This window comes from Choloepus didactylus (assembly GCF_015220235.1).
Source record: "Choloepus didactylus isolate mChoDid1 chromosome 23 unlocalized genomic scaffold, mChoDid1.pri SUPER_23_unloc1, whole genome shotgun sequence".
Classification (NCBI taxonomy): domain Eukaryota; kingdom Metazoa; phylum Chordata; class Mammalia; order Pilosa; family Megalonychidae; genus Choloepus; species Choloepus didactylus.
The window spans coordinates 2,306,685-2,321,100 of NW_023637590.1; the positions used below are offsets into that span (position 1 = coordinate 2,306,685).

The window sequence follows — 14,416 nt, forward strand, 5'->3', positions numbered from 1 at the left end:
CACTCACTAGGGAAAGTCAATACCCATATGCAAAAGAATGAACATGGCCCCTACCTCACACCATATCCAGAAATCAACTCCGAGTGGACGGAAGGGGCAGAGAGTGCACATGGGCCTCGCACAGCCCTGGCCACACACGGCACCAGCAGCAACTTCTACCTGCACTGCCTTGGCAAGAATGGCGTGTTTGTGGTTGGCGTGTTCCAGAGGCGTGCGGTGTAGCCACTGCAGCTGCCGCACGTGTGCACTCAGGTTTCCCAGCTCAAACGTCGAGATCTCATTCCCCACGCTGTCCAGTGCAGCCCCAGACCATCCACATTCCAGACACCATGGCCCACCTCAGCAGCCCCCTGCCGTCCCCCCCGGGGACAATCAGCTCAACAAACTCCTGCCCACCCAGCTCCCGTGGATAGGGGTCTTCGGGGTACGAAATGGGCCAAGTAATTCCACCTGATCTCAAGGCCGGAAAATGAAAAGGAAGCTTCAGGAGGAGACAGCCCAAGGGATGACTCAAAGTCACCTTACTCCCAGGCACAACTAACAGTGCAAGCGACTACGATGGCTCCTGATCAACAGCTCACCCTAAACGGAACTGATACACACGTCACTAAAAACTACCCGTACCACAGGATGGCGGATAAGGGCTGGCAGAGTTAAACCCACTACAGTCTCTCTCTGAATCATTCTTTCACCACAGTGCCACATTCCTAGGAAGAATCAGGCAAAGGCTCCTGCTGGAGTGTAGATCCTGCCTCAGAAAGCAAGCCAAGAGAGCTGGCTTATAGGAGAGACAGCCCAGGGGTGGGCCTTGCTTTAAACCCCTCTGGATCCTGTTTCCCAGAAGTGCCCCAGCCTCTTGATCATGCTGGAGAGCTGTCTGCCCACCCTGATGGCACGTAGACCCCCAAAAGCCTCTCACAGGAAGGTTCACCAGCCCCCCAGAGCCCCACATCCCCAACTCGCCATCCTCCAAGAGTCATGGTTCCCCAGTGCGCTGCAGGTGTCACTCTTTCTAATCGGCCAGTTTTAATAACTGTACAGCAGCAGCTGCCGCGGTCCCTAACGCCCGTCACCACCACAGTAGCAGCCTCGTCTTCCCAGCAGCCCATGCTGCAGACGGTCCACATGGTCCCCAGGCACCAGCGGCCTCACCCCAGCGTGGCTGGGCCAGCCCCTGCCAACATGTACACTGTGGCCGGACAAACCGTGGTTGCCCAAGCAGCCACGGCCCCCTTCCTAAAGCAGAGCTGCAGAGAGCGGAGACCACCAGGAAGTCAAAGTAAAAGCGGAGCCTATCCCTGCTCGAAGCCAGCACCAGCTCCCTGTAAAAGCTGACACTGAGAACGGGACTCACATTGTGCCCATCACCGTCACGGCCCAAGGACAGGAGAACAACGCGGCTGCAAGCCTTGCACGTGTTGGTGACCCACGCCGGGGCTCGACCTCCCTGCCCACGAAGCGTCAGCCAGTCGGAGCAGCTGGGACGGAAGCAGATGGAGATGGAGGACAGGGAGAGCGTCGTCACCGCCGTGCAGGGGAAAGGATATCCGGAGTAGAGCCTGGGAGACACCTCATCCTTTGAGGAGCACCAGCACTGTGGTGCCAACAGGAGACATTTGCTCTCAGGTGGCGCACGGCCTCATCCGGTGGGGCCCTGGGCTTGACTTCACCTCTCAGCACCGAACACACGAAACCCAGATGGCCTTAAAACTCCGTAATTTAAAAATAGAAATCACACTCAGAAAAACCACACACCACAAACCTCGTGCGGCAGCCGTGGGCTCCTTCCCCGGCCGGGCACCCCGTCTGCTTTTGAGGGCTCCACTGAGATGACGGTAAAACCCCAGCTGCTTCCCTCCGTGGTCTGTGGCTATTTCAGGTGAGCGAGAGGCCTCCCAAGGCGGTGGCCTGGTAGGGAAGAGCGTGGAGCCCTCCGTGACCCACCACGGCAGGTGCGGGAGGCAGACTGGATTTTGTGAAACGTGGAATTAGAATATTTTGAGGGGTACTTCTCTTTCTTAACAAAATAATGTGAGCTGACATTTCAAATCCCTCCCAGCTCTCCTCTGGAAATTTTGGAATCACATGGTGCTTGCTTTCCATTTGGGGAAAAGAAACAATGCAGTTTTTGTGTTTGCTGTTTGTTTTCAGCCTATGGAAAGGCTGGCTTGTGACGGTCCTGCGAGATTTCAGACGAAGCTGCTGTGAGGCCGCGGTATGTCCCGATAGAATGTGTCCTGCCACTGTACCACGAGGATCCGGGCCGGGCGGCAGGAACTCACACTTCAGTTTCTCTCTCTTTCTTGCTACTTTTCGTTGTTTCTCTTTATTGACTTTGTCCCCTGCATAATTCTCCACTCTTCCTTAAAACAAGTCTCACTAAGGATTGCGTGTGTTTAAAACGACACTATTACTACTATTACTATAGCTATTACTATTTGTCTGGAAAAAAGATCCAATGTTTGACCACACACCCTTTTCAAATGAAGATCAAAGACCTCTCCGTGGTCTCTGGCTATCTCAGGTGGGCTCACCCAGCTCCTGGGGCTGGCTGGCTGCTGGCCCATGCGAGCACGGCTGGGGGATCCGCTCACTGCCCCTTGTCCCTTCCTCCGCTCGGGCGGAGCAGAAGCTGCTCACGGGGAGGAGTCCTTGGAACCCAGCACCCAGCAGATGGGTGTGCAAGACATCCAGGCTGTTTCCTGATTTCCCACAGGAAATCCCCCTCGAGCTTCCTGAACCGAATTTGGCCCCAGAGCTGCCTTCTCTCCACCAAATAAAAGCGAGAGGAAAGGAAGCAGAGGTGAGTGGGCAGCGGAAGGCCTGGCGTCGCTTCTGCCCTCGCACCTCAGGACAAAAAGTACTCGCCTTTCCTGAGAGTTACGGGCAGTGAGGGCCGAGCCGCCAAGAAAACAGAAAGACATTTTTCTAATGTCATCATCATAACATTATATATTTAAATGTAGTTATTTGGAATTTAATTTTGTTTTTTAAAGAGGAAAAACCTGTGATTTCCTGGTGGAATGAAATGGCTCAAATGTTATATTTAGGGAATTTTAAGCATTTATTATTTACCTGAAGACCAAATACAATAAAGCTGTTCTAAGTACCGTGTGGCAAACCACCATACGGAACAGTCACAATGTTACTGCAGGTAAGCCTATTAAAGATTATGGAATGACTGCACACTACTGGATTTATAACTCAGCCATCTAAACAATAAAAATAAAACCATCATGTAGAAAACAAATGGGGAGAAGATCTAAATATAAGAAGACCTTAATATAAAACTTCTAGAAGAAAACATAGGGAAACATCGTCAGGACCTTGTGATGGGCAGTGGTTTCATAGACTACACAGAAAGTATGGGCAACAAAAAGAAAAAACAGCTATATGGGACCTCATCAAAATTTAAAAACTGTGTATCAAAGGACTTGTATCAAGAAAGTGAAGACTACCCACAGGATGGGAGGAATTATTTGGAAACCATATAGCTGATAAGGGTGTAAATGTCCAGAATATATAAAGATCACCTCCAACTCAACAAAAAGACAAACAACCCAATTTAAAAATGGGCAAAAGATCTGAATTTCTCCAAAGAAGATACTCAAATGGCCAATAAGCACATGAAAAGATGTTCAACATCGTTTGCCATGAGGGAAACGCAAATCAAAATGACAATGAAATATCACTGCACACCCACTAGAATGGTTATTACTGAAAAAAAAATGGAAAATATAATGTTTAGAGAGAGGATGTGGAGAAACAGGGATCCTTCTACATTGCTGGTGGGACTATAAAATAATGCAGCCACTGTGGAAAACACTGTGGCCATTCCTCAGCAAGTACAGAATTACCATATCAACCGGAAATTCCACTCGTAGGAATTCATGCAAAGAACTGAAAGCAGGAACTTGAACAGACGTGTGCACACTGATGTTCACAGGAGTATTATTCACAACTGCCAGAAGGTGGAAGCAACCCAAGTGTCCATCACTGGAAGAAGGATAATCCAAATGTGATATAAACATACAATGGAACATCATTTGGCTGTAAAACAGAATGAAGTTCTGATACGTGTGACAACAGGGATGAACCTTGAAGACATCACGTTGAGTGAAGTAAGCGAGACACAAAAGGACAACTATAGCAGGTTCTCACATGAATTAAATGGAATATGCAAATTCATGGTCAGAAACTACAACACAGAGCAGTGGAGGCCCTGGGCTGTACCACAGGGGCAGGCAGAGCCTCGATGACACCCAGGAAAATGTCCTGGAGCCCCCGGCGGGCAGCAAGGGGGCCTGCGCTCCAGGAAAACTGCAGAGGACTCTCCCCAGGGACCCCAGGAGCCCGCAGTGGCTCCCAACAGCAAACTGCGTGGAAAAACACTGCCGGACCCTTCCAAATCGCCAAGACTGAGGAAGGGTGCAACCGAGAGAACACACCCTCCGCCAAGGCAGTGCGGCCACCAGCAGCAGCCCACCACCCACAGCTGAGAAGGGAAAAGCCAGCAGACCCTCGCAGCTGACCTGAGAGGAGCACCCTCCGCAAACTCAGCTCCTTGCCTGCTTGCTCTTTCCCTCAAAGGGGAGGGATGGAAAATGCTGCCGAACCACAAGCCTCACCTGAAGACGACCCAGAGTCCTCCCCTCCCCAACTGGCAGGAGGGCTGCAGGACAGCGGGCCCAGCGCTGGGGTGTACCACCGTCACAGGATCTCCCTTTCCTGGGCCTGCTTCCCTTCTGGCTCTGGCCATTGGTCTGCCCGGAACCCCACCCACGGCTCCAATGTGGGGACCCCGGAACTTTCTGGAGTCCTGACTCTCCATCGCCTCAGCACGCTTGGTGCTCAAGTCAAGCCAAAGGAAAGAGGTCAACGCAAGCAAGTCCAACATTAGGGGCAAGTAATGGGGTCCGATACAGGCACTCCCCGCCCTCCACTCCAAGATGCACCCCAAAACCTGAAGAGGGCTGGCAGTGTTTAAGCGGAGGCATTTCAGGTCTTATGCTGTGTAACTGAAGTTGTGAATGAACTTCTAGAATCCCTTATAAACATGCTGATGATTTACTATAATAAAACAAAATAGATGACAAGACCACAATCTAAATAAAGGCCTAACCACTGACAGGCCAGGTTCGCCAAGTGGGCTGCCCGGCCTCCGTGCTCGTGTCCTCTTACCAGCCTGGGCTCCCTCCCCGCAGGTGTCCCTGCACCCGGGCCACCCTGAGCCTTGCCAATGATCATCTCCACATCAGTCTCCACTGGGGACTGTCTGAGCCACAGGCTGAGCTGGCCACCCCCCGGCTCACTGTCTTCAAGCTCAGGCCATCAAGCTTGGGCCAGGAGATGCTCGACGTCATGAGCCATCAGGGAAATGCAAATCAAAACCACAGAGCGCGTCCCCCAGACACCCACTAGGATGGGCACTACAAAAAAACCTGAGAATAACAAGTGTTGGTGGGGACGTGGAGAAATAGAAACCCTCGTCCATCATGGACAGGAATGGAAAATGGGTCAGCTGCCGGGGAAGGGTCTGGCGATTCCTCAGCGAGTTAGGAATAGAATGCCCATATGACCCAGCAATCCCACTTCTAGCTGTATATCCAAAAGCACTGAAAGCAGGGACTGCAGGTATTTGTGCACCAATGTTCACAGAAGCATTATCTGCAACTGCAAAAGGTTGTAGCAACTCAAGTGTCCATCAACAGATGAACAGACAGACAAAATGTGGTCTACACACCCAACAGAATATTATTTACCCGTGAAAAGGAAGTTCTAATACATGCGGCAATATGGAAGAACCCCAGAAACATCATGTTGAGTGAAAGAAACCAGAACAAGAGGACAAATATCACACAATCTCACTGATACGAAATAATCAGAATCAGCAAATTCACAGGGTCAGATACTAAAGTACAGGCTACCTGGGGCCACAGTGGGGAGAAAGCGTGGAAGTTAGTGGTACAGTGTTTCCAGATGGGGTGATGGAGAAGTTCTGGTAACGGATGGTGGTGATGGCAGCGCAACATCGTGAACGTAACTAACAGCACTGAATTACGTATTTGAATGTGGTTAAAAGGGGGAAATTCCAGGTTGTATACGTGTTATTAGAATACAAAATTTTAGAAAAACCTGTGGAACTGTACAACACAAACAGTGAACCCTAGTGTGAACTATGGACTACAGTTACCATACAATTATAGTCATACTCTTTCATCAGCTGTAACAAAGCTACCATGCTAATGCAAAGAGTTCATGATTCGGGAGATATATGGAGACTCTATTTTCTGCATGATTTTTCTATAAACCGACAACTTCTCTAACTGGAAAGATTATTTAAAAAAAAAATCACAAGGAGATACCATTTCACAGCCTCTGGAATGTTCCGCGTTCTCCAGCAGAAGGTCTCCGCCGAGGCCCTGCCTCATGGATCAGTCCCGTTTGTCTCATCTCCAAGAGCCGTCCTGGCTTCGGCTGTTCTGCCCATCTCCTCTGCCACCCCTGGCCCATGTCCCCTAGCTTCCCTTCTCCTCCCGCAGCCAGAGAGAGCCTTTAACCCAGGGCTGACCATGACACGTTCCCGCCTGACACCCTCCCAGAGCCACCCACTCTTCCCAGGGCTTTCGAGGCCCCCGAAACAGGCTCTGCCCATCAGCTGCCATCTCCCTGGCTATGCTGCTCCCATCCCATGGCCTTCCCCAGACTCCTGGGCACCCCAAACTCTGCCCAGAGCCTCTCACACACACACACACCCCTCCAATACTTCCTCCCGGCCTGTGACACGACTCTCTCGGCTGGCTTCTCGTCCCCAAGTATCAGCTTAAATGGTGCTGCTAAAGGGGGACATCCGCCCCATCCTCTTTCCTCCCACTGCCCCTCGGGAAGCCTCTCAGGGACACGCTGGGCGTCCATCTCTCCCACAGCCTCTGCCCCGTCCGTCAGGCCCAGCACAGGACTAACTCTTCCTTCCAGAACGAACGAGTGCGATGGAACAAATGAAGAAACAGATTTGAACTGAAGCATGAGGGGAGAGAGAGCTCTGAGAAGCAAAGGGACCAAAACTAGAGAGGATGATTAAAATATGGGAAAACCACAAGTTTCTGATAGTAAGGGCATTTGGTGGGGTGAAACAATGATTATGCTTGAAGACCCTGATCCAGGAATATTCTTCCTGCGTGGTAGAGTTGACGACATTGGACCTGTCCGCACAGCACACCTGAAGCTGCTTAACCTTAGCTTGCGATAAAAACACAAACAGAAAATTGTGCCTGAAAGATTAGCAAAAATTAAAAAATAATAATAATACACAACCCTCTCAGAAAATGTACGTGGACGTATTAAGGGTTCAAGAAGCACGATGCACACAAGCTACTCTCGAGTGTTTAGAAAGACAGATAGACGGATGGGCAGAGCGACAGATGAAGGAAAGGATGGACAGGTGGGTGGAGAGAAAGATAGAAAGATAAGGCAAATGTGACAAAATATTAAAATTGGTGGATCTGGGTATCTGGGGGTAGGAGTATGCTGGAGTTCTACGTCTAGGGTTCGTATTATTTTTGCAACTGTCCTGTAAGTTTGAATTATTTAAAAATTAAAAAGTTAAAAATAAAAACATGATATCCAGCGTTACTGAGGGTGTGGGAAAACAGGCATTTTCTTTTCCCTACCACTTATAGAATGCAAAATTGTGCCACCTCTTTGGAGAGCAATTTGCCAAAAGCTATTAAAACTAAAAGGCAGCCACCCTCTGACCCTGCATTTCCAGCCAGATCCTTGCCCGTGTGCCCCACGAAGCCCCCACGGGGACACTCCCCACCCCACTGCTGCTCACTACACCCGACTTAAACCACATGGTACCCCACGTGGAGAACTTCCAGGCAGCCAGCAAGGAGTAAGAGAGCACATCCTGCACTAGCGAGTGCAGATCCCCCAGACCCTCCAGCCGACAGGTCAAGCCAGGAGCAGCAGAACCCCGCCCACAGCCCAGGCAGGGAATGTACACACCTGGGCACACACGCGCAGGTGGGGAATGTTTCCGGAGAGGAATGGGTGTGTGGGCTGGGAGGGAAAAGAGAGCCCCTCCTGCTGTGCCCCGCAAATGGTTCTCCACCTCATCCATGTGGGCACCCGGAAACCACCGGAACAAATCAAAGGCAGGAGGAGTGTTCACCAGCGTCACTTAAAGCCCTGCATGGCCACTCACCTCTCCGGTGCTGGGGTTGGTCCCGTACTTCTTCAGCCAAGGCACGATGCTTCTGAGGGGTGAGAGAACACAAATAATGCCACAGTATTAGGCTCAGCCAGCTAGCTCCTCCGCGTCCCAGAGGGCTGGCTACAGGGAAGTCTTGGGAAGTGTTCAGCTCCACCTACTCTCTCAATAACAGGAGCCAAGTAGAAGGTTCCTTGCCTCGTCAGAAAAAGTGGGCACTACTTCTGGATAAATGGGTTTCAAAGTACGTTCAGGATTCTTATTATAGTTGTACATAAATAACAAAAAACCATAACTAGAGGAAAAAAGGACAATAAACGTTGATACGTTCATACAATGAAAACACTGGCCAGCATTAGAAATTATATTTACAGAGAAATCTCAATGATGTAGGGGGAAAAAAGTCTTTCATCATAACTGACAGAAGAATGGATCCAAAACCATCCTCACAGTATTATCCTAACTGTGTTATTATAAGTAAAATTATAGAAAAAGAAAAGTGCTAATATTAAAAGTGACATTATCTCTGATAGTGGGATAAGGGTAAAACTTCCCTTTTTGCTTTGTAGTATTTTCCTTTTCTAAAATGAGCCTGAAACATGAGAAAATTATATTGGTTGGCAGCTGCTGGAACATGAAACGGGGCATTAATGCTCCCAAACAGCACTGGAAAGGCACACACCTTAATCACGGCTCTGCTTTTGAAAAGCCAAAGATACTCCATGAAAAAAAAAATCCAAAAAATGTACAGATGTGCCGATTAGACTCACAAGCCCCCACGGGACCCCACTCCAGGGAGACCCAGCAGCACCTATCTACTGGGAAAACAGCGGCTCTTCTGCCAGATCCCCGAGGCCCTGGCAGCCCCTCCTGGGACCCCCAAGAGACCCACCCGGGGCCTGGTGACCTTGGTGATGTCCAGGTCTGGAGCCTCAAGCCCTCAAGTTGGCCCAACCTCCCCTTCCTTAGTGGGTGTCAACAACCTCAAAATTTCAGGGAGAACTCACAGCAAGTCAAAGACAACGCCTTCGGGGGTGCACACTGGGTAGACGAAGGGCTGCAGAGAGAGACTGAGAGAGGACACGTGTCACTCCTGGCCGGCCGCTGAGCACAGGGTCACATGGTGCACTGAGCAAGCCATGCTCGCTCAGCTCCTGTGACCTCCCCGTGCTTCCCCCACTTTCCGCCATCCCTTCAGCCGTTCCTGGAGCTCCACGGCACAGCTTGAGCTGGGTGACAGGACCAGAGGTGACCCCCACCCCACCCCACTCTGCCCCTGAGAAGCTCCCAGTCTGTGCCCCCATCACCGGCCGGCCAGCACAAGGCCAGGGGCCCAGGGGAGGTGCTGTGGGAGCCTTGGGGAGCCCGCAGCCAGGCCCCTCTGCGTCCTCAGCTGAGCTGCGTAACTGTTTTGTTATTGTGTTCAAGTCCAAAAGTGGTGACTGCAGCTGTGATCCTGGGGAGACACAGCCGGCACTTCCGGAAACCTCATGTGGCAGGTGGGCCAAGCTTTGCACTGGGAATGGCCCTTCCCCATCCCCAGAGCTTCTGGTGGGGCCAGTGTGCACACAGTCCCCCCACATTTCCCCATCCACGGCTGGGTCCAAGAGGTGGGCATGTGATCAGGCAGGACGTGCGTCGCCGGGAGCACTCAGTGATTTCCGAGACATGGACACGGGGGTCGAGGGGCATGCTCGGGCCCAGAATTGTCATGTGTTATTTCCCACCTCATGGAGAGGGTGGGCAAGAAAGAAGCCAATGTAGGGAGAGCAGAGTCACAAGATGACTACATCCTGGTGACTTCCTTGAGCCAATACCCTTTGTTCTTGCATGGGGTTTCTGCCCAAGCCATCCAGATTCCTGGACGACCTGGCTTCTGGTTTGTACATCAGTCACCTAGGAGTTTGGTCAGCACAGGTCGGTCCCCAGCAGCTGGGCCTGCCAGGCTACGATCAGGTCCTCCCCTTGGAAAGCCCCCTTTGGGCCACCTTACCACCCCCCTCTCCAGCACAACTATCTGGTCTAACTTCAGCAGTGGTGGCGGTGCTGCTGGTGACTGACCCAGAGCAGGACCAAGCACCAAAGCAAGCTCCAGATGCCAGGATGATGACCATGTGACTCCTCCCAAGCATGAGCTGAATGAGCACTTTCCAAAACACATTTTTACCCGTAACCCAAGGTGGTTAAAACTAGGTCACACACAGATCAGAGGCCCTTTGGAGGAACTGGGAATCAAGAATGAAATCACTTCCACAACTTTGAGCCCCATATTCAACCTGGGTACGACCTCCTTCCTACGAGGTGACAAAAAAACCTGAGTGACCAAACCTGGTGGGGGTGGGGAGGCACCCTGGTTAAAAATACGATGCCTGGGCCTCACCACTTGCCCTGCAGGTGCTGGTGAGTGGAAAGGGCCTCTCTACTCTGCATGGGAGGCTGCGGGGGGCCTGGGTGGATCCAGGGGAGGCCCCCTGGGGGGCTGCACAACTGGGCACAGAGCCCTTTGCCCTCCTCGCACTGCACGGTCAAGGCTCACCCAGAGGGGCCTGTGGGGACACATACATCCTCAAGAGCCTCCAGGAGACCCTGCGCTAGGCAGGGAGCCCCTTAAGCCTCACGCTTGGGGAAACACAGGTCCACAGGACCACCTGATCTGCCCACTCCCACGGTCCCTTCACTCTGGGGGTTCCTTTGTTCTCCAAGAGCCGCATCCTTCTGCTCACATAGCCATGAGGGTCGGGAAGAAGCATTCAATGGCTCCGCATCCGGGTCCCCCCCACCCCCACTCATGATCCAAGTTCCCAGGTGACGGGGAGAAGGGCCTTCCAGTATTTTTAGTGTCACTGCTGCTGCTCCTACTTAGAATCTGGACTGTAGGGATCTTGTTAAAGGTGAGGCCTGGAGTCAGACAGCTGGGTCCAGACTCAGTGGCACCACTTCCTGGATATGACACCTGTAAAAATGGCTTAGCAACAAGCTCCACCTGATGAGGCAGGTGGAATGAAGCTAAAACGACAACACGTGAACACAGACACAATGGGCAGAAAATAATCACTTGCAGTTATCACTATTGGATACAGCTTCTCCCAGTTTGGGGAAGATCGAGGTGGGGAAACCCAGACAGAGCCCACAACTGGATCTCCAAGGATCGGATTTTTTATCAAACAACTGAGTATCAGAGAATAAACACAGGGAAAAGTAAACTTTTAAAGATCTTACCTGCAGTGGTCGAAAGGTAAACGACGAAAATTCGTTTGTGGGATATCTGTTTAAAATAGAAAAAACAAAATGCATCCTGTAAACAAATTTCAAATATGTGCTCCCGTCAACAATTCAATTACATTTTAAGAAAGAGACCATTTAAATCCACTAGTGCAGCAACTGCTGTAAATGAAAACACTTTTAATAGCTATACCCAAGTTATACGAGGTACTCCAAAAGGACAGGAAAAAGAATACACTTGTTTAAGCCACTACAACAGGTTTCCATTACAATCCTGAGGAAGGCTTGTGTTCTAGTGCTTTGCTTTCTAAGACAACTGTGCCACTTTACTCCCATTAGCAATGTGTGACTGCAGCTAAGGGGTACTATGGTTTACTTGACTCTTCATTGATAGAATGCTCTCTTTACTGCAGTTTTGGGTATTATTATTTTCTTGACTCTTCATTGATAGAGAAAAAAACATAATTTAAACTATCTTACAAAAAATCATTACTGAGAGTAAATGTTTTGCTGTATGTCTTGCTGCATTTCCTCTTCCATGAGCTGCCTGGGTCCTCGCTCCATTTGTCTACTATAGTTCCTGCATTCTCGTCAATTTCTACAGGCTCACTGTAGAGTGAAGACATCATTCCTTAATAAGCTGCCCCTGGCGTTAGAGAGAGACCTAATGCCTTACCTGGCTTCTTGCCACCATAGAAGTTAGTGTACTCAGCACAGGTAATGTACCTGAAGGGGAGAGAGAGAGTTACCACCACTATACCCTTTAGAAAAAGGGCAGAGTCTTTAGAATTCATGGATGACAATCATTCCCTCATTCAGTAAATGCTTATCAAACACCAACCATGTGCCAGGCACACAGTGTTGAACACAATAGACTGGGGGATTCACAGACAAACTAGTCAACAACTGCCAACAGTCTAGCTTTGCTCTGAAGATGAACTGAAGGTTGACAGAACACCTGAGAATAAGAAGGAGCAAGTCACGTGAAGATTTGGGGGACGAGCTTTCCAGGCAAAAGGCCCAGCAGACATATCACACCTAGAAGCCCTGGGGCAGCGAAAAGCTAGGCGTGCCCCAGAAGAAAGGGGACGTCACTGGAGAGTGACACAGGTGAAGGAAGAGACAACTCTGGATCTGTTCTCAGGATGGAAGGCTGTTGGAGGATTTTGAGCAGGGCCCTGCTACGATCTACAAAATCCAAAAAAGGATCACTCTGGCTGCTCTGTGTTGGGGGACAAGCAAGACAGGAAGCAGAAAAACCCACAAGGTGGCAACTACAAAGGTCCAAGAAGGAACTGGAGCCGTGGACAGGTGAGAAGTGGTCTGTTCCTGCAAGAGCCAGCAGGACCTGCCAATAGACGGAGGGTCAGAGCTGAGAGAGCTGCAGGAAAGGGACATCAAAGCTGACATCCAGACTTCTGGCCTTAGCATATGACCAGTGAGACAGCGAAAGTGGAGGAGGAGCGGGTTCAGGGGCTGGAAATTAAGAGTTCCATTCTGGACATATTAAATTTGAGCTATCAAGCCTCCAAGTGGGGGGTGTCAGGTAGGCAGCCAATTTTGACAAGCCCAGGATCACCGAGTGAGATCATCCTGGGAGAACACAGATAGAGAAGAGACATTGGGCACGCCAACTAACAGGAGTCTGGGAGAGGGGCAGTGAGTCCAGCAAAGGAGACTGAGAAAAGCCACCAAAGTAGAATGAAAACAAAGAGCACGTGGTATCCCGGATACCAACGAAAGGAATCAGAGGTAAGTCACAGGCTGCAAATACAACGAAATGAGGACTGATTAGATTCAGCAGCACGGAAGCCACTGGAAACCCTGACAAGAGCAGCAGTGAGGGGTCAAGTCCAAATGGGGTGCTTTCCAGGGAAAGCAGAAAAACAGCCAAGGAGACGCAGATGCTTTACATCTTATTACCAAACGATTCAAAGAAACAGGGTGGGAGCTGGAAGCGTCCACGGGGCCAAGCAGGGTCGGCTGGTTTCAATGGGGGAGACTCTGCAGCAGGTGCATACGCTTTGGGGCGTGAACCAGGAGAAAAGCAGACGCGGGAGAGACTAACTTGGGGGGCACAGCTCTCGAGTGAAAAGCGAGGGGCCTCGGCGCGGAGCCGGGAGGGGCGGCGCTCAAGCGTCCACAGCCGACGGCCTGAGAGCCGCGATGCGGGGAGACCGCGGGGGCTGGAAGTAATGACCGCGCCCGGGGAGAGGAGAGGGCCTCCGGGAGGAGGTGACACTCGAGACGGGCCCTGGGACCCACAGGAGCTCGCTTGTGAGCGGGCTGGGCCTCGGCGCCACCCCCGGCTGCGCCTCAACGTACATTTTGTCCTTCTGGTGCTGTCGCTTCCCCATGGCGGAGGTGGAGGAGGCGGCGGCGGCGAGACGGGCTGAAGAGGGCACAAGTCCGCGACGAACCGCTCGGACCTCACCCGCGCGCCACAACTGCTTCCGGGCCCCGCCCCGGAAGCGGGCGCAGGGCATGCCGGGAGGCGGGCTTCCGGTGCCGGGCGCGCATGCCCGATGGACGCAGGCGCGTTTCCGGTTATCCCTCTTAGACTTCGCTTAGTGTGTCCGTTTGTTCCCGTCTGTCCTGCCTGCCCGCGCTCCCAGCCCGGGCTCAGCCGCATCCCTGCTCGGACCCGCCCGGAGCCCCCCAGTCCCACCAGCCTCGCCCCATCTCTGCTCCGCTCCAAGGCGCCGTCCACACTCGCTCTCCTCCGGTTCTCACCGCCCACTCGGCCTCTCTCCCTCGGAAATCCAGCGGGCGGGGGGCCACCGGACCCCTCCCCACGACCCGATCAGGACTTCCAGGGGTCCCCAGCTGCAGCCTGGGTCCCCGCGTCCCCCAGGCGCCGGCTGGTCCTGCACCGGGATCCCCCCACTCCAGACCCCTGAGCTCGACCTGGGTACCCACTGATCACATGAGCCTAACGTGGCCCGCCAAAGCACCATTATCTCCATTCCTTCCCCCACTCTC

At 51.8% G+C, this 14,416-nt stretch overlaps 1 protein-coding gene across 4 annotated transcripts in view; it reads right to left on the reverse strand.

Moving 5' to 3' along the window:
• The window catches only part of PPIL2 (peptidylprolyl isomerase like 2), a 46,263-nt gene extending 32,376 nt beyond the window's left edge, over positions 1-13,887 (reverse strand). For all 4 annotated transcript variants that reach the window (XR_005214897.1, XR_005214898.1, XR_005214899.1 and 1 more), the window contains exons 1-5: positions 13,760-13,887; positions 12,111-12,160; positions 11,432-11,477; positions 9,220-9,282; positions 8,207-8,258 (exon numbers count right to left, since the gene is read on the reverse strand). Coding sequence is in view for 1 of the 4 variants with exons in the window: in XM_037823679.1 (XP_037679607.1) it covers positions 8,207-8,258; positions 9,220-9,282; positions 11,432-11,477; positions 12,111-12,160; positions 13,760-13,791 (243 nt within the window). In the remaining 3 variants the exon portion in view is untranslated. The remainder of the gene's footprint in view (positions 1-8,206; positions 8,259-9,219; positions 9,283-11,431; positions 11,478-12,110; positions 12,161-13,759) is intronic.
• Between the last annotated feature and the right edge of the window lie 529 nt (positions 13,888-14,416).